General features: G+C 41.2%; 1 protein-coding gene across 3 annotated transcripts; it reads right to left on the reverse strand.

Moving 5' to 3' along the window:
- Window positions 1-120: 120 nt before the first annotated feature.
- LOC149286110 (transcription elongation factor SPT6-like) lies at window positions 121-18,645 on the reverse strand. Of its 3 annotated transcripts, none has more exons than XM_089494378.1 (36): window positions 18,540-18,645; window positions 18,185-18,349; window positions 17,851-17,921; window positions 17,539-17,734; window positions 16,092-16,176; window positions 15,743-16,013; window positions 15,387-15,488; window positions 15,100-15,216; window positions 12,298-12,387; window positions 12,076-12,218; window positions 11,536-11,684; window positions 11,358-11,456; window positions 10,680-10,809; window positions 9,938-10,088; window positions 8,980-9,134; window positions 8,488-8,683; window positions 8,190-8,329; window positions 7,943-8,060; window positions 7,554-7,630; window positions 7,215-7,350; window positions 6,154-6,291; window positions 5,910-6,077; window positions 5,449-5,576; window positions 5,112-5,319; window positions 4,837-4,984; window positions 4,615-4,757; window positions 4,393-4,533; window positions 3,895-4,090; window positions 3,186-3,424; window positions 2,842-2,955; window positions 2,601-2,725; window positions 2,277-2,389; window positions 1,393-1,470; window positions 1,143-1,315; window positions 746-942; window positions 121-307 (listed from the first exon to the last, which is right to left on the reverse strand). In XM_089494378.1, exons 1-36 carry the CDS (start codon window positions 18,643-18,645, stop codon window positions 121-123), a joined length of 5,193 nt encoding a protein of 1,730 aa, XP_089350504.1. The 3 variants fall into 3 exon arrangements, with proteins under 3 accessions (XP_089350504.1, XP_089350505.1, XP_089350503.1); XM_089494379.1 differs by having other exon boundaries at window positions 752-942; window positions 11,358-11,459; XM_089494377.1 differs by having other exon boundaries at window positions 11,358-11,459.
- Window positions 18,646-19,048: the final 403 nt, after the last annotated feature.

The following is a 19,048-nucleotide window of genomic DNA, read 5'->3' on the forward strand; positions in this document are numbered from 1 at the left end:
AAACATTATTAGGCTCAACTCTGAGCTTGGGAACCATTTTACACAATTTCCAAACATAAAATGGGGGCGGTAACAGTTCCATCAGCCATTTCAACGTCTATTCGCCAGCCTCCACTGCTCCTATCGGTCCATTTCATCCAAAAGCGGAGTTGCGTCCCCTGCGACTGACATAGGCGTGCTCTCGATCATAGGGCTGGGGGATGGGCGTGGAGTTAACCTCTGCTTCTGTTTCCGTCTCTCTGCTTCTTTCTCCTGCAACCACTGTTCTGCCATTTTGCCCCAATCGATAGCAGCATGACTGTTGGATCTAATAATAAAGAAAAAATGCAAAGCCATTTAAAAATAGAAACCGGTTCCCTGCAATGCGTTCAAACTATGTACATAAACATAAGCTGTAATGCCAGCCAGTGTAACACTCCACATAAATGTATCAACGATAAAACATCCTATTTTATCTGATGCAGTTATACAAGTTGTTAATGCCTTATCTTCAGCGGCAAGTTCATTCAGTTGGTACGTGGATAGAATGATTGCAGAATGTTCAATAAGGGCCACCACCTAACGTTTGGGTATTTAGAGCCTCGGCTGCACCCAACCACTATGTGCCAAACCTATTTCCCCGCCACCGATGCCTTCATATCTATGTTCCACTCCCCTTTCCCCCATTGATTTCCCTCCTATATAACCTTTACGACAATTTCCAAGCCCGGCCCATACGTCTGCATGAATTTCACACGGCACTCACTTGGACTGCGGACGATGCCTTGAACTGGAGGAGCTCTCCGAGTGGGAGGACTGCGGAGTAGGTGCTGGGGTCGGCGTTGCACTGGGTGCTAGCTGATGGTACTGAGGGGTTGTTATCGGCTGGCTGGGGGTGGCATAGGAATAGCTTGGGGTCATCAGAGGTGTAGCCACAGGCTGCTGTGCTGGGGTTGTGAAGACCTGGTAAAGTAATAAAAACAAAAACATACAGTTAGTTGTTATAATTTCACTTAAATTCTTTAGCCCAGCTGCTGCACTTTAAAATGTTATATTAACATTTTTCCAAGTCTTTTCCTTATAAATATACACTTTGGGGAACATTGAAATGTCACATAGAATATGCAAGACATTCCACCTGTAATGATTTCAGTAACACTTACATGATAAGCACTGCTTCCACCTCCACTGCCTCCAACATAGCCATACTGGCTTGAAGCCCACTGGGCAGGTGTGGCATTGGGGTTCTGCCCGTGCTGCCCCGTCACAGCGGCAATGGCATTGAACATCTGGGAGGTCATATTTTGTGGAAGGGCATTGACTGCACGGGTCAAATCTAAACCAGAGATAAATGGTTAGAAACTGTTCCCGAGAAGAGACAGGCATTGTGTTATTTGTCAAGACAATACTCACCTGCAAGGTTAATGTTAGCCGGGGTGGCAGTCACGGATTGAGGAGTTCTAGTTCTGCTGCTGCTACTTGGTGTAATACCTGTCACCGACAAACAATACATAACTGGAGGAACACCACAATAATCACAACATCTTTGAGAATTAGAGTCTCTTTTGTTGCCAAGTTGATAAAATTGAGACTTTACAGCGTTTAATAACATATGCTCATCAAAATTAGCAGAAATCAGAAACATAAAAGAAGTCCAAAACAAACAAAAAGAGTTTTAATCTTTAAACGCCACCACGTCTGGGGATTTGAGAGTCAGATTTAAATTAACTAAAAATTTAAGTGGCGTTTGCCTGACTGCATTTTACTTAGGAATCACGTATAAATCTTGTGAATGAATAGCCTAGGACACCTGGGGCCCGCCAGCTGCTGCAGGACTACATCTCCCATACTCCTCAGCCAGACCCTTAGCTGAAAGAGCATCATGGGAGATGTAGTCCTGCAGCAGCTGGAGGGCTGCAGGTTGGACACCCCTGGCTTAGGTGCTATGAATCAACATTACAACGTGCCCCATCCAGAGGCTGAAAAGCAGTATGCTGCCCTGTTGCCCGCCACAAAACAGAATATGGGGGGAAGGGGGCGATTAGAACATGAACACATCCGTAACATATATGGAAAAGAGACCAATAGAAAGAGGGTCTGCTAACGAAGACACCCTAAACTAACTGCAGTTTCAATATCATTTGTTTTAACACTTGAACAAGACTGAACGTATATATAGGTTTGCTTAAATTTCAATTTGTTACAATCTGTGGGTATAAACAGATGAAATCTGACCAAAACAAATGTAGTGCATCAAATCTGCAACAATATAGATGGGAGTGAAATAAATCACCCACCTGGCACAGGGTCCTGATAGTGGTCTTTAAACCATCTGAAGAGTCCATTCACTGAAGGAAATATCTGTCCCCTGTATCTGAACCCTTCAGGTGTCACCGTCACGTACTCCACCCTATTGCAAGAAGCGAAGTGAATAGATGAAGTGGAATGCCATAGCTTTCATTTGGAGACGATTTGCAACAAACCCAAATTAGCTCTCTACGTGTTGGTCAATTAACTGTCACATTAAAAAGAAATCTGAATAAACAAGACGTTTCTATAGGGCTACTTCCCTTAGAGAAGAAACAAATTTGCAAGTATTCTCAGAAAAAAACATATCTTACCTTGGTTTAGCTCTAGGTTGATAGCCCAGCAGGAATTTTCCAGGAAGTTCTTTGCAGGCAGAGATGTAATAAGGAATGAATGTTGGCTTTTCCTTCTTTGTCTTAATTAAAAGCTCTTCCAATTTCTGGAAAAAATATAAATTGTTGTACTCATTTCGATAATACTCCAAACCATAATAATCCGCAGAAACCAAAGTAAAAATGACCTAAAACACAGGAATAAATATCCACATTCGCTCACCTTTTTGTCTCCGGAATTACAGTCCTGATAATATTTGTGATTGAGCAAATCTCTAGCGAAAGATGCCATAGGCTGCACGAAGCGGGCTATAATTTCATCAAGATCCTCAAATTCCTGTAGGAAGTAAAAATATGCAGAACCAAATGACTTCCAGTCATCGCACAAGCTGTGTCTGGGGCGATAATTCACGCACATCAACCAAGAAGTGATGAAGACTTCCTAAAACAATATGGCTTATAACTGCTAGTCACTTAAATGAGAAGCTCTTGAAAACGCATCTCTGAATGTTCTCTAAGCCGTTGAATCCGTCTAATGGAGGTTCTATAAATGCTGAAATTACTTACCTCAGTGTTTATCCAGAGAGTGGACCCAAGACTAAACGCGTTCTCCTTCCCCTCCTCGCGCACATCCACATGCTGATAGATTCCCTCACTGACCTTCCATGTAACAGTGAGGTGGTTTTCACCCTTACTGCTCGGTCGGATAATGACATCTCCCTGGTCCATCGTCTCCATCATCTTCTCAGCTTGCTTGAAGTTGATATTGTGGAACGAGGGGTGAGCAATGACTCGCTTTATGTAAGCTGGAATGTATGACATTATAAAAATGACAATCCTATATCGTGTTTATATGATATTATACGCATCAGGACTAAAGATTACTAAAAACAACAAAATAAGGGCCAGGTCACAAGTATTGACATGGACCAAGAAAACAGAAAAATGTGCTCTACAGAACAAAGAGAATGCTACATAAACTGCACAATAGTTTCAAAGGCAGCTACGTACATGCAATTACAATTATATACGCGAGACAAAGTTTACCCTAAACTTAAGAATCCATCGAAAGAAAAGCTTTAAGCAAGTGCGTTATGGAAAATAGCAGCTTATTGCATGGCCGTAGCCATACAATTTATAGTTTTTTGAGCAAATGTACCTATGCAGAGTAAAAGCTTGATTTTGATGTCTCTACCAATAGTCGCACGATACAGGAACGCTTCTTACAACATTTTGTGCAACTGCGGCGGTACATTACGGACGAAGGATTACTCACTTGTACGCTGTTGTTTTTTCTTTAATTCTTCGTCCTGTTTAAGATGTGCAGCTTCGGTGTCAAAGTCATAGTATGTGTCTTTCGGTAGTTTCCACTCATTGTTCTTGTCCATTAAATCCGATGTACGACAAGTCATGTCGACACTGAATTTTTCAATGTTGATTTTCATAATTCTACAATGCACGGTCATGCCCACCTAGTAAAGAGAAATCGTAATTACACACAATGCACGTGGAAAAGTGAAGGGGCAAATTTTAAAGGAAAACCTTAGGGAATGAGAAAGCATATTGGAGTATATGGGATAACAAAAACAGGTAAAACAGTTTGTCTTTTCCGGTTTGCCTCATGTGATCTGCAGAAATGGTGCAGAATTGACAAATCCAGACAATACTAGCAAACATTCTTCCAAAAAAGAAAAGGCAAATCAACAACAACAAAAAAATCTTAAAGAATGCTGGTAACGTATAAGAACATTGCGTATTGTCATATCTCATTTACCTTTACTCGCTCTTCAGGACGTTTCACCACTTTGTCACTGATAAACTTTGTTGGAATAAAGCCAGTAACGCCATTGTCCAAGCGGGTTTTCACACCAATAGCTTGCCCAGGGCAAGAGCCGCTATCAAAGTGATTCCACACCTGTAACACATCAATGGCAGTGAGCCGATGGAACATGAGGAAAAACAACAACTGCTCTGTCGGCATGCCTAAGGTTTTTACCTCACTAAGCTCCGGAAAGTTATCTTGCTGACAAAACGGACACTGCCAGAGCCCTGTTTCATCATTTCGAATAGCTTGGTCATAACTTTCTCCTTGCGGTCTTCTGTGCGCAATTCCAGTCACATTACAGGTCACCAACTTGCCTAAAACAAGAAAACCCATTAGCGTAAAAATAAAAATAATAAAAAGGAATATACTTGTAATAAGTTGTTGACTAGTTACCTATATAGAATGTTTCTGGAGTTTCCCTGGTCAGCATGTTGAAGACTTCCTCAGGATTGGGTGACCGACAAGGCGTCCTGAGGTCTTTGTATCTACAGCTGAGCTCAGCACGAATATCATACAGTGTAATGTGTTTATCACCATAGCCCTGTAGAGTAGGAAAATAAATATCACTTAGAAGCAAGAAATTAATTGGACCCATATGCTAGATGTTTAGAGCATTTGTCTGTCACAAAAGTCATCTACACCATGAGGGAAACACAAAAAATACACACCTGTCTTTCAAGTTCTTCTGCAAAAGCATCCAAGTCTAGATCCTTTAGCCTCTCTGGGTTTTCAAGAATCTCTTCTAGAGCGCCTGCAGGGTTAGCATCTTCTGCCGATTCATCATATTCTAAAGCATCTACAGCCATCTTCCGTGCCCATTCATAAGTTTCAGGATGGACACGAGAGCCATCCAATACTTCGATGTAAGAGTCCGTACTAAAAGAAGCATGACTATCAGTAAATAACATTGCATGTGTCCAAAAAAAGTCCAATGTCATGACCTAAAATCTTTTGCCTGGAATATATGTGCATTTTAAAACCATAGACAGAGAAATGTCTACACACCTATCACCAAGTGAGTTGGTGTCTATCTTGATGAAACCAGCACAATTGATGAAGACTTTTGGTCCCATGTGACACATTGTGACCAACTGTGTGCGATTTTCCAGTCGTGTGTTGTTCTGCTTCAGAATCTGTTGGATAAGGGGTTAAGTTAATCAACTGACTAGCGCAGACCATGCTTAATAAACAGCGTAAAGCTTGGAAAATTCCTGAAGGAGAGGCCAAGGCTCCTAATAAAACGGTAGCCTCACAAAACGTCTGCCTAACACAAATTGTGTATACATTTACCAGTCCCTGTAATAAAATCCCACACACAAAGTAGAAAAGGTTCCTGAAGTTTTCATTTTTCATGGGAATGCCTCAGATAAAATGCCCAATACAATGAACATGATTATATCTAGTAAGCATGTAACACCCAACACACAATAAGTTTACTATTTGAACAACCATTTAGTGTCGCTTACCTTCAAGAGGTGGGTTCCTTTACGTGGACCAAGACCACAGACGTACTGGATAAGAGACTGCGTGTAAGGATGAGCAATGGCTCTATTGACATCTACGCCCACCTCATTCACTCTGTTAATGAACTCACAGTACAGGGAGTTCAGCAGCTCCTCTTTCACTACATGATCCTGATAAAAGGGAGTGAGAAAACATTAGCTGCTGCAGACCAGTAACTAATAGGGCTGAGCAAAGCTAGATACTTACCTGCAATGGGTGCAGCTTCAGGCAAAGGATATCTTCATCACTGCTGCAGACCTGGGAGAATTCAACTAAGGGATCCTGAATACGCCGTGCAATAGAAACAGCCTGCCGCAGAACTGGTGGATAATCACGGAAGTCACTCTGGAAATAAAAACATCTTTTAGGTCTATAAAATCACATGCCAAACTCATCCAAAATGATTACATGAAAATCAGTAATGCACACTCACAAAAACACATTCTTCTTCAACTGTCTGCTAGATAAGGCACTTTGTAAATCAACGTCTGAGACGTGAACCTTCAGGCATCAATGACTAGCAACTATACACTGAAAGTTACAACTATATTCTCACAATAAGTTCTTTTCTATTTAGCTTTGAAGTAGTATACACCCATAAAATATAATCCACCAGGCTTCGTTTGATTACAGTATAGAGTTTAAACACAACTTGATATGGAATTTGTTACCCACTCTCTAACCAATTTTCTTTTCTTGTGTATGTGTTATTTTGAAGGGCTGCGGTCATGTCCAGAGCAAGAGGTTTTGGGATAGTTTTTTTCTAAAAGTAGTGGACTTTAACAAGGATTTGTAGTTTTTAGTGAAACCAGCGGAGTCACGTGAATTTACGTCACATGACTCTGCACCGTTCTGGCGGGACAAAAGAAGAGATGCTGTGTGCAAGCAGCGCGAAGGCAGCCTTGTGGGAGTGCGCGGGAAATCTGCAGTTCAGGTAAGGGGGTGGGGGAGTTTGTATAAACAATTTTGTGTGATTGAGGGAATGAATGAGTACCTGTGAATGAAGGAATGAATGAGTACCTGTCAATGAGGAAATGAATGAGTACCTGTGAATGAGGAAATGAATGAGTACCTGTGAATGAGGGAATGAATGAGGGAATGAATTATGTTTGCGGGAGCGGGATTAAGAAAGTCACGCGCAGGGCTCTAGTGCAAAGTTCTTAGGATACATCGTAGAAACGCCAATGACAGAAAAATCTAATGTTTTTTTCCCCCCGGAACTCAAAAGAATCATTAAGTTTTCACATTTTACTCTTCATTTAACTCACCTCAGATTTTTTGCTGTTCATGTAGAGGACAGAAAGCTCATTATCCACCAGTTCCACACCAACAGAGGACATCTGCTGTCCCTGTTCAAGTTCATGAACAATACGCTTGACATCATCAATCATCATCTGTGCATCCCTGTAACGGGGGGGGGGGGAGTACAGACCGGTTAAAATAAAATTTACAAAGTCTCCCTCTGTAATCTATTTGGATATAAGTCCTGGAAAAATACTATATGACTTTGAAACAGAGAAAGTCATCCTACATCTACAATAATGTTCAGTCACCCTACTACAGGACAAGGAGTGTGCTTTAAGGGATCCAAGCCAATGCAGACTCACCTGTTTTCACTGGCAATTGCCACAACATGGGGCTTCTTGCTTATTAAAAATTTCTTTAGTGTTTCCATATCACTAGCCTGGAACATAGGATAAAAGAATTATTACAACTGGGACTACAGTAGAAGAAGAAAAAAAAGTCCACATACAAAGTAACTACTGTAGAGTAAGATGACTGAAGATGATCAAAGAAGAAAAGATCATGATTGGGGTCATAAAAAGTAATCAGCTTCTTTATTTTTCTGGTTCTCAGTAACAGAAACCAGCATGGAGGCTTTGGCAAGATCTTGTGGAATGGGTCGATGATGTAAAGGAGGACGTGTGGACAGATTTCAAACACGTATATCACGGCGGAAACGCGACTTCCGTGTAGAAGAGAACACTGCCCTCACCTTACGCTCTCTTTCCTCTTCCCTCCAGGCATTTTTCCGTTTTGTAAAGTATGGCAAACGAAGGAAGTCTGTGACCTCTCCTTCCCCATTGATCAAGGAACAGAACACAGGATGATCCCTAAAATAAAATGACACCCACGTTACAAATTGCTGCAGCACTGCATTTTCAAGACACACCATAAACTGCCAGAAGTGCCTTGCTGGAAGGATGAAAATAAATGCAATAGACAGTCCTACATAGAAATACCTGGCAGAAGAAAAGGCCATGCCGAGCACACGGATTCCTTTTCCCTGGTTCTCTTCCATGAAATCATCGTCCTCCTCCACTTGCTGGTCAGGGCGATAAGGTGCTACCTTTAGCCAGTTGTACAGCTTCCGACTACAAGCCTGAACACAGTCAGGGAAAAGCGTTATGTTAGAATTGTGCCTTAAATTAGGTTCATCTGCTGATATAACCCAGATTATAGCCACCAAAGTACACACGTAAACCAGAGCATACCATGTTTTTGCAGTAGTTCACACATACCAACAAAGAGGAGTCTCACCTTTACAACAAAGTCCTTGGACTCTAGGAGAAGTTTGCTTTTCAGTTCTTTGCCCATTTGAGGGTAAAGGAACTGTTTCAGGGCCCGTTCAATGGCCAGTGTACGCTGCCTGTTCCATTCCTGTACTTGGTGGCTGAATTCGTCCCTATAATAGAACTGCTTGATCTCTTCAAAATAGCTCTGGTCACTACCATATCTAAATAAACAACAAAAAAAGATTAAACTCAGCTCAGGCAAAGTACAGGACTAAAACTGCAGCCAACCACTTAGCTGTAACTGGATTTTCAAAAGTATGCGTTTTAAAGAATTTAAATTGACATATAAAATAAACAAATATAAATATAAAGAGTGCATTGGTTCTATTTCACAAATATATATGCATGTAGCCACCCGCATCAACGGAAAGTTTAAGACTGTCTGCAATATTTTTTTTTCCAGGAAGCATGTATAATGAAGAAACATTGATGTGGGAACGCAGATATCTACACATACCCCTCAACATCTTTCATGTCAATAGAGATTTCTATGGTAATCAGTCCTTCCTCCTCTGCAATACACATCTTGAGGAATTGTTCATCACGAAGTTCTTTTACTGGCTTGTTCTTCAGGTATTTGAATGCATATGCATAGTGGGCTTCATCAATTTCCTGGTGATATTAAACATAATCCTATCACCTATACAAAACACAATCCAAGGAGCATTTCGATACTAGGATTAGAGTTGAGGTTTAACATTCCCATGGACCAAAAGCAAGGATTTTCAGGATAAAGCAGAGAGATGAAAGGTTAAAGGGAAATGCCCATATGGGCCCAAATTGCCACAGTTGTATAACGCAGTTAACAATTGCTTAAACCACAGAAAACACAAATAAAAGATCCAGTTTAAGAACCATCAATGTAATGTGCTAATGCAGAAAACATCTTTACTAAGGACGGACTGTTTATTTAAGAAGGAAAACATAGCAAGTGAATGGGGGAAAGCAGTGCCAATCAGCAGACACCACCTTAACAATATACTTTTCCCAGTTGAACTTCTCATCTCATTCTAAAGATATTGCGCTCATTTGTTATCCTTGCTACAACGATTTACTACTAAATGTTTTGTGAAACAAACAAAAAAAAAAAAGTAAAACAAACAATCGCATGAAGAATTTGGTAAAAGCATTAGGTATGTGTGGTAAAACAGCGGTTCACTAGTTTTCAGAGTATTTCGGTAGTTCTTACGCTTGATGCAAACTCATGTTTGCTGTGGCGAGTTGATAAACCAACTTCCAGAGTTGTGCTTCCGATTACTTTTTATTTTTTGACCATGGAAAGAGGAGAAACTTTTTCAGTCAACTTGCCAACTATTGCTGACAAAATGCTCCACGTACGACTGCAGCTCTGATGAAAACTAGTTCAAATAAATAAAATATCTGAAAGAACCCTTAGAGAAATTGTTTATTCTTACCTTTCGGCCCTTTTTGGAAGGACTAATGTTAATTTTGCCCCTCTCCTGAAAGGTCTGTCTCAGGACCTGCCTCACCAGAGGTTCCCTGGCAATCTGCAGAGCAACCATGTATCTGGCACCCTCCAACACAGCCTCCGGGGTAGTAAATTGACTGAAACAATAAGAAGGTAGGACATGTCTTTTAGCATAAGAATTTTTGATCATGTGAAGACAAAGCTCCTATCCAGACAATTTGTAGTCACTGGCTCACAACAGACCTCTCCATGAGAGCCCACAACAATCAAATAATCCTCCCACAAGCATTCCATCGTATTCTCTTCAACCTCCTAATAAGTTGGAGGTTGAAGCAGAAGCCACTTCTGAGTCTGCATCAGTATGTCTTAATGCTATGTCAATTTTACTAATAATTTTCCCCCTCCCCCATTGTAAGTGCTACAGTATATGCTGGAGCTATATAAAAAGTAAAAAAGTTTGATTAACTACCAGGAACTGACCGGATGGAAATCTGAAGACAGTTACCTGTTGACATTGTTACATTCATATTATACTACAGGTTTGTACATGATTGTGGCAACAACTGGTGTCAATACATACTGTGGGATTTTAAAAGCCTGTTCTAATCCTCCAAATAATTTTTTTCCAGAAGCAATGCATATCTGGTCAAGGCAGTTTTGGCCCAACTGCTTCATTACTAGATTGAAAACTTGTTACGTCAGAAGACTTGAAAAGAACCAAAACTTACCTGCAGACATAATCTTTAGCAAGCTCTAGAGGCTCTGCCGGGAACTGCTCAGTCTCGTGACGCTGATAGCTGTCTCTCAAGTTCTCCCCAAACTGCTCTGGTGTCAAACCAAATTTTTTGGCCAATCCATCTGCACAAACAAGAAACAGGAGTTCTAAACAGGTACCAAATGTCTTCACTGAAGACAGGAAAACTCATGCAAATCGTTCTGTTTATGTTAAAGGAAGAAAAGTAAAGCTATGTTCTGATTTTTAGTATACTGTAAGCCTGGCACTTCCACATACTACATGTTTCAGGGGCAAGTTTCCAATACTTTGCCATTAAACATTGGAACAGATGGAAGAGATTAGGGAAACTCTTGTAATTTACAAGGCTGCACATGTGTTGCGCTTAAGTGTATAACACAAGATGAGACCACAATTACACACACTGCACCTAAATCGCTTCATATGTCTTAGCTGGGTAATCAGAAATTCAATCCTGTGGCTAGGAAAAAAGAAATGATGTCTCCATATATGAAACTCAAAAGTTCCCTGGTAAAAAAACAAAAAACAAAAAAAAAACCGTAACACCGTAACGACTTTCCATGAGTTAAACAGAGCAGCAATATAAAAGTTCTTTAGATTCTAAATAATTACCCAAGTCCTAGGTGTTTTTAGGAGTAAACTTTAATCTCACCTAAACCCGCAGTTTGGCAGATTGCATACATATCCCTACGGGAAGCTTGTTTTAGATCTGGGCCCTTCTGCTCTTCATCTTCCTGCTCTTGATTTTCAGCTCCTGAAAAACAAAGTTAAAATGATACAGACTGTATACAAAACCAGCTTTCTTTCTATATGTAATCTGACATACAAACCTTCTTCCTCTCCTTCCTCTTGGATACGTTTAAGCTTCTTCTGACTGGATTTAGCAGCATTCTGCATTTTAGGGATATCCCGGCCATAATAAAGCAAGAAATGATTGTATACATCTCTTAGCTCATCCATTGACTTCACATCCTTCAGTCTGTTCAATTAAACAAAAGCAGGCGTTCTCAGATGTAGTCTGCCTCAAATTAAATCTTACATTTTAAGAGCTTTAAATACAGCTGACCAGAGACAAAGTATCACAATAAAAGAAACTACTAAATTGAATTTACTAGATAGATTACATTTCCAAATAAGTTAACTACAGTGGAATGATTCGACAATGAACATTAGAATGATAAGGCAGATAAGCGGAATTGTTAGTGGTTACATCGGGAAAAGCAGACAACCTAGATGGGCCAAATTCAAATGTTACCATAAACGCAAGTGGCCTGGCTTCAAGTTTATAATATATAGTAAAGATTGCCCAAAACAATTATATAAAATAAGAGGAAAACCCCATTTGGAGGCTACACAAAGCAGTTGATCACCTTTCCATATCAGCAGTATCTAATGGTCTTATTCCATCAGCTAATGGCTTGTCAGGATCTGCTGATATCTGCTCGTATTGGTAGGCTTGCATCTTCTGGAAGAGTCTAATCAGATTCTGTTTCCGCATTTTAAGCTGGGTCCACTGTGGAACACATAATTGTGTATTTATTGAGAAGGGGGGGGAGAAAAAAGATGAAAGCGGTAATAGTACAAAAATTCACCTTTTCATCCCATTGCCAGACATGCCACAGATCATTGATGTTTAATTCCGGCTCTACATACTCTTTTCTGTAGAATGCAATAAAGGGCACCTTTGAAAGAGAAAAGAAAAATAAGCTTGAATACAAAATGCTGGTATGACCTAAACAACAAATAAAATAAGCTTTCCCATATGAATGGACAGACCTACATATTTGTGTGAGAGATTATGAAGTCTTTAGTTGAAGCCAATATTTATTTTACAGATCTACGCAAAATTTAGAAGACTCCCAATGACACCCGCCAAGTATTCCCTGGCTGCAAAGGTAGATTTGATGTTGCTCTTATGCAGGGCAGCCAGAGGCAAGTTGAGTAGATGCTGTACATACAACTGTTTGCCAGTAAACACCTTGTTATTTTTTAACCCCTTCATGGACAGGGACTTTTAAGCTAGGGTGTCGCTAAAGGACCGGAGCCGTTTTTGTGTTTTTGCCATGTCTTTCTTCAACTGTAATTTCTCTCTTATCAATTGGTGCACCCACACAAATCATATATTGTTTTTTTCAGCACAAGTAGGGCTTTCATTTGAAACCATATTAAGCTGGGTAGTACATTGTTTTATTTGAAATAAACTGGAAAAAGTTTTGTATACATACAAATTGTACACACATTGAACCAATGGGAAAAAATTATCCCAAATATATTCATTAACTTGTCCTGATTTGGAAACCACTAAACATGGCCAGGATTTTTATCTATTTTGACCAGTATAGGGCAAATATTGCAAGGCATGCATTACGTTTTTGAAATGTAATTTTTTTCAAATTTGGCATGGCAGTCGAATAACTGCAATAGTTGTCACAGATACTGATTATCCCCCCAAAATTATATGTTTATGAACAGTAGATAAGTCAAGGTGTACAACTAAGGTCATTTTAACACTTTTCAAACAGGGATTTTATCGCCAATTGCTGCCAAATTTGGAGGTATTTTTATATTTTTTTGGTTTTTTTGCATATGTTGCAATGTTGCTTTAGATTTTATACTATATTTTGTATGGAATATGTGCAACTGCAGAAAAAAAACACCAAATTGTGTTCACCAACATCCCCCGGTTCCAACAAGGCCTCACATGCATGGTTCATGCATTTTTTGAGGAAGCTATGAGGGCAAAACTGGAACATGCGCATTTTCGTTTTCACATTTGGAATTTTCAGAAATTGGTTACCTGGGCCCATATCTCATTTGGGACATTTTGGAAGCCCCCCAATGTAAATTACCCCATAAAAGTATATATTTATGAACAGTAGACAAGTCAAGGTGTTCAACTAGGGTAGTTGTGACAGTTTTCAGCTAGCCATTTCTTCACTAATATCTGCCAAAGTTCACGGAAAATTTATTTTGTTGCGTTTTTAACAAATACATTTTAATGTTAAAATGTATTTCTTGCACAACATATGTGCAACAGTAGAAGAAAACACCACATTTTGTTCACCAACATCCCCCGGTTCCAACAAGGCCTCACATGCATGGTTCATGCATTTTTTGAGGAAGCTATGAGGGCAAAACTGGAACATGCGCATTTACATTTTTTTAAATATTATTTTTCATCAGATTACTTGTAAGTGACAGGTTTAGGCCGCTGACATCAATCAGGGAGACCGATCAATAATCAGTGACTTAAAATGTCACCGACAAGTGATCAGGTAATAATGATTTTTTCATTTATTAATAATTTGTGTTTTTTCATAATTACCCTAGATGACCCTCTCTCTTTGTAGAGCAGGGTCATCCGTGGGCTGCCATAATGATCCGATCACTCCTATTGGCCAGGAGCGATCTGATCAGCCCAGCATTTGACCTGGAAGCACCCTGGACTTTCAGGTCAGTGCTGTTATTTTTTTATTTTTTTTTATTATTATTTTATTTTTTTTAATTTATTTATTTTTATTATTATTTTTTACATTTTTTTTTTTAACTCTTTCACTGCTGATGCTCCATTGAAGCACAGCATTGACTGATATTTAGTCCCCACAAGCTTGTGGGGACTAATATTAACCCCTGCAATGCTGCGATGGGGGTCATACACAATCGCAGCATTGAAGGGGTTAATTGAGGAAGAGTGGGGTAGGGGGGCTGGTCTCCACACATGTGGAGACCAAAGAACCCTGTCTCCCTGTCCCTGAAGCTGCCTCTGGCAGCTGGGACACAATCTCCCATAGACTGGAGATTGTAGGGGAGGAGTCTCTCTGATCAGTCCTACAGGACTGATCAGAGGACTTCTGGGGGCTCGTTTTTGCTGTTGCTGATCTGCCTGGGTTTCCAGGCAGACCACCAGCAGCAGAGCCCCCTACAAAACGGGAATTAACCCCTTCAATGCCGCGATCGCGGCATTGAAGGGGTTAACGCTGCACTGACGCTCTCATGGAGCGATCAGGCAGCAGGGGGGTGTTGGATCAGGGGACCCATTCAACACCCCCCCCCCTTCCCTGAAGCTGCCTGTGGCAGCTGAAACCGCGATTGCAGATTTTTCTGTAATCGCTGTTTCTGCCTAGAGAATCACTCCGTGGGAGTGATCGTGGGCTTGGGGGCGGGCTTAGAGAGGCTGTGCTGTCTGCCCAGGACTCCTGGGCAGACAGCAGCAGCAGTGCCTCCACGATCACCGCGATCGTGGTGATGTGGGGGGCGTTTTTTGGAGGAGACGTACCTGGTACGTCCCGGTCTACCGGTGACCAGTAACCAGGAAGTACCAGGTACGTCCCGGTCCTGAAGGGGTTAATATGCATAAAAATAAGAGGAAAGGTGAATGACAATGGGTAAAATACCTCAAAATGCTGATTTCTCATGAAGTTAAGGGCTTCCCTGATCTTCTGTATGGTGCTTGGTCCTTTTCTGCTGAAGCTGGTACCAACTTGCCCACGTTCCAAGTAATCATTGCTTTCCTGCAAAAGAAGTCAAGCGTTCAAATGTAAGGCCTTCAAACGTTAGACCAGAAAGTAAATCAAGCCTCCCTGGATAAGAGCTTCAGGTTGATAGATACATAGACATATCCAAGCTTTGGACAGGTAGAGGTAACAAATATATTGAAGTTTTTCCAATGAATTTGCAATACCTGTAGTGATATAGAGGGTGTTGCAAAAGCGTTCCTGTAAATCCAGTCAGCTTCCTCCTCTAGCTCATCGTCTTCAGCTGATTTCACTGGTGTTGAACGAAGCTGCATGAAGAAGACATACTGTGTAAGTATCCAGAGACACTTAAATAGGATAAGTTAAAAAGTTACAGTCTTGATGTGTGCTACATCAACATTAAAGATGGAAAAGGCTTTAAAGAAAGTGACCTCAGGAAGGTTTTTTTTTATGGAAGGGTATTGTACACAAGTGCTGTGCTTACTATTGGTAATGATATAATTAGAGCATTCATTGGCAATTGATAACTAGTAGAAACTATTATACATCACACACTGCACACCTGGAATCTCTCTGGTAAATCTGTAGTCCGGATCTCGTTGTCTTGGTCTGTCAGATGGCTGCTTTCCAGTTCACTAGGTTCATATATCTCAAAGATGCTGCGTCGGTTCACACGTTTCTTGGCAGTCTTCTTGGGTCTGACGCGCGTCTCAGTATCTCCTTCATCATCTTCATACTCGTATTCTTCCATTTCTTCATCATCTTCATTATATTTCTCAAACTCATCATAATCGAAATCTACACCAAAGATCTCTTGGGCCTCTTGCAAAGCTCTGCAGTGATAAAAAAAAAATGGAACACATACTTACACATTTAGAGAAATGGGTGAATCTGTTTCTGAAATGACTTACGCATCAGTGTATCCAGGCAGCTTCTTCCTCCACTTCGGTTTCTTCAAAGGCTGCCCATCATCATCAACAATGAAATCGTCAATATCTGGCAAATAACAAACACAGCTTAATAGCTACACTTGCGTGGTTTTATTCAGTGCTTCAGTGGTTTATTTATTGCCAATGCTGCAGAACATAGGTCCTGTAAGCCACGGATAGACAAATGTGTGTGGCAATTTGGAGCTATGCAGACAAACTTACGAGCCAGCTAGATTATGATTTGGAACCAAAAACAGTTACACCAGGGCTTGACAAATTTGTTGTGAATCTCGGCGCCAGGTAAAAAAGTTAGGAGCCAGGATTTTTTTAAACTAACAGTTGGTTAGGAGTGATCGGATCATCATCAGCCCACTTACTAAACTCACAGCGTTTGACCTGGAAGCACCATGGACTTTCAGGTCAGTGCTGTTTTTTTTTTTTTATTATTAATTATTATTATTTTTTTTTAACTCTTTCGATGCTGATGTTCCATTGGAGCACAGCATTGACTGATATTTAGTCCCCACAAGCTTGTGGGGAAAAATGTTAACCCCTGCAATGCCACGAATGTGTCATACACAAGTGTGGCATTGAAGGGGTTATGGCTGCACTGTCGCTCTCATGGAGCGATCAGGCAGCAGGGGGGTGTTGGGGCTGGTGTCCACACTCATGTGGAGACCAAAGAACCTTCTCCCCTGTCCCTGAAGCTGCCTCTGGCAGCTGGGACTCAATTGCTGGTCTATAGACCAGCCATTGCAGGGGGGAGTCTCTTTGATGACGACTGTAGGCTTCCATGCCTACAGGAATCAAAGGGCTTGTGGGGGCTCGTTTTTGCTGTTGCTGGTCTGCCTGGGCTTCCAGGCAGACCACCAGCAGCAGAGCCCCGTACCAAACGGGAATTAACCCCTAAATGCCGCGGCAATAAAGGGGTTAACGCTGCACTGTCGCTCTCATGGAGCGATCAGGCAGCAGGGGGGTGTTGGGTCAGGTCCCCACACTTGTGTGGGGACCCAATCAACACACAACCCCCTTCCCTGAAGCTACCTGTGGCAGCTGAAAACGCGATTGCTGGTTTTGCAGCAACCGCGGTTTCAGCCTACAGGATCACTCCGTGGGAGGGATCACAGCTCGGGGGCGGGCTCTGAGTGGCTGTGCTGTCTGCCCAGACTCCTGGGCAGACAGCAGCGCCCCCGTGTGGTGACTCAGCCTCTTACATCCACATTTTTTTATGGTTGTAAAAGGCTGACAAAACCTAGGCGCCAGGACAAAATTCTCTGTCGCCATGGCGACCTGGCGCCTGGGATTTGTCGAACCCTGAGTTACACCCATAGAGATCAATATAAACATAGGATAAAAAGTTAGAAGCTGGATCTAGAAATCCCAGAACCATAGCTAACTGGTTCCTGGATTTGTCAAGTGCCATTCTAACCCGATTCTTCATCTTCTTCCTCCTCTTCCTCATCAGGGGCAACAGCTGTCTGCTCAGGAGGCTCATGTCCTTCCTCGTCTTCTCCATCCTGGAAGATTTCTTCCGCAATGGCCTCTTTCTCATGTTCTTCCTTTCCAAAATCTTCCTCCTCCTCGTCTTCATCATCTGACATCTTTCGAACTCTCCTGAATTTTTGCTGCAAAAATACATAGTAATTTAGACAAACTTGACTTTACTTATTAAGGGAGGAGGGGGGGATTTTATGGGTCTAAATATCACTTTTTATACCAACCCCATAAGTGTTTTACTTACACGTTTGACTTTGACACCTAAGTTTTCCTCAATCAGATCAAAATCATCATCTTCCAAGCGGTCATCAAATGCTGTAAAAAACAAACAAAAAAAATATAACATATGTTTGGCCAAATAGAAAACATGATTTATATGCTATAGATGTGTATGGATATAGCTTGTGTTCATACATATCAAAACAGGAGTCACTGTTGGAGAATTCATATATTTTAAAATAAAAATTATCTAGATTAGTGTGCTCTTCTTCAGCAGCTGCACCAGACACTAAATGTGTGTGAATATGTGGTTATGTATATACATAAGAAATATTAGGGCAACTAAAATGGCAACTTACTGCGTTTTCTCCTTTTGTGGCCCACTTCATCTTCTGAGCCCCCAGATGCACTTCCTCTATCTTCTTCTTCCTCCTCCTCCTCGTCTTCATCGTCATCATCATTAATGAATCCTTTCAAGTTTCCTTGCTCATCCTGGTCATCAAGATTTTCTTCCTCCTCCTCATCTAAAGTAACAATAGAACCTACAGTCAAGCCCTCAAATTCCCTCCTGTGAGAACAGATCAATTATCACGCAAAGGATAATTATATTATACGGAAAATATAAACGCAAAAGATACGGATGTGAAATTATAGCTCTTTATGAACCTCTGACCGTCACAAATTAACTGGTTTGCTTTCTTGCACCGAACTAACCATCGTCATCTTCCACAAACTTCTTGTTGGACCTCTGTACCACCTCTCCATCCTCAGTGTATTCTTCTTCAGACTCCTCAGCTTCGCTTTCCACAAAATCAGACATGTTTCTTGTTTCGAATATTTAACGACACTGAGATCTGGAAATGTATGGTAACAGCATTAGTTACAGTGGGTGGTATAAGGGGAAGGGGCGTTTGCAAGGAAATACCATAACTTGTGACTTCAACTGACCACATAGGCCAGGGGAGTCCAACTTGCGGCCCTCCAGCTGCTGCAGGACTACATCTCCCATACTTCCAGCCAGCCCCTTAGCTGAAAGAGCATTATGGGAGATGTAGTCCTGCAGCAGCTGGAGGGCCGCAGGTTGGACACCCCTGACATAGGCACACCGAAAGCCAAGGACCAGGCTAGCAGAAAATATCTGTTTAGAAGACTACAAACAAAAGCATTTCTCCCTGACCTCCCCCTACAGCCAAGTGTAATTTCAGAAGCCCTTTAACTCAAGA

This window comes from Sceloporus occidentalis, unplaced genomic scaffold (genome assembly GCF_023333645.1).
Source record: "Sceloporus occidentalis isolate IW3139 unplaced genomic scaffold, rSceOcc1.0.p SCAF_72, whole genome shotgun sequence".
Classification (NCBI taxonomy): domain Eukaryota; kingdom Metazoa; phylum Chordata; class Lepidosauria; order Squamata; family Phrynosomatidae; genus Sceloporus; species Sceloporus occidentalis.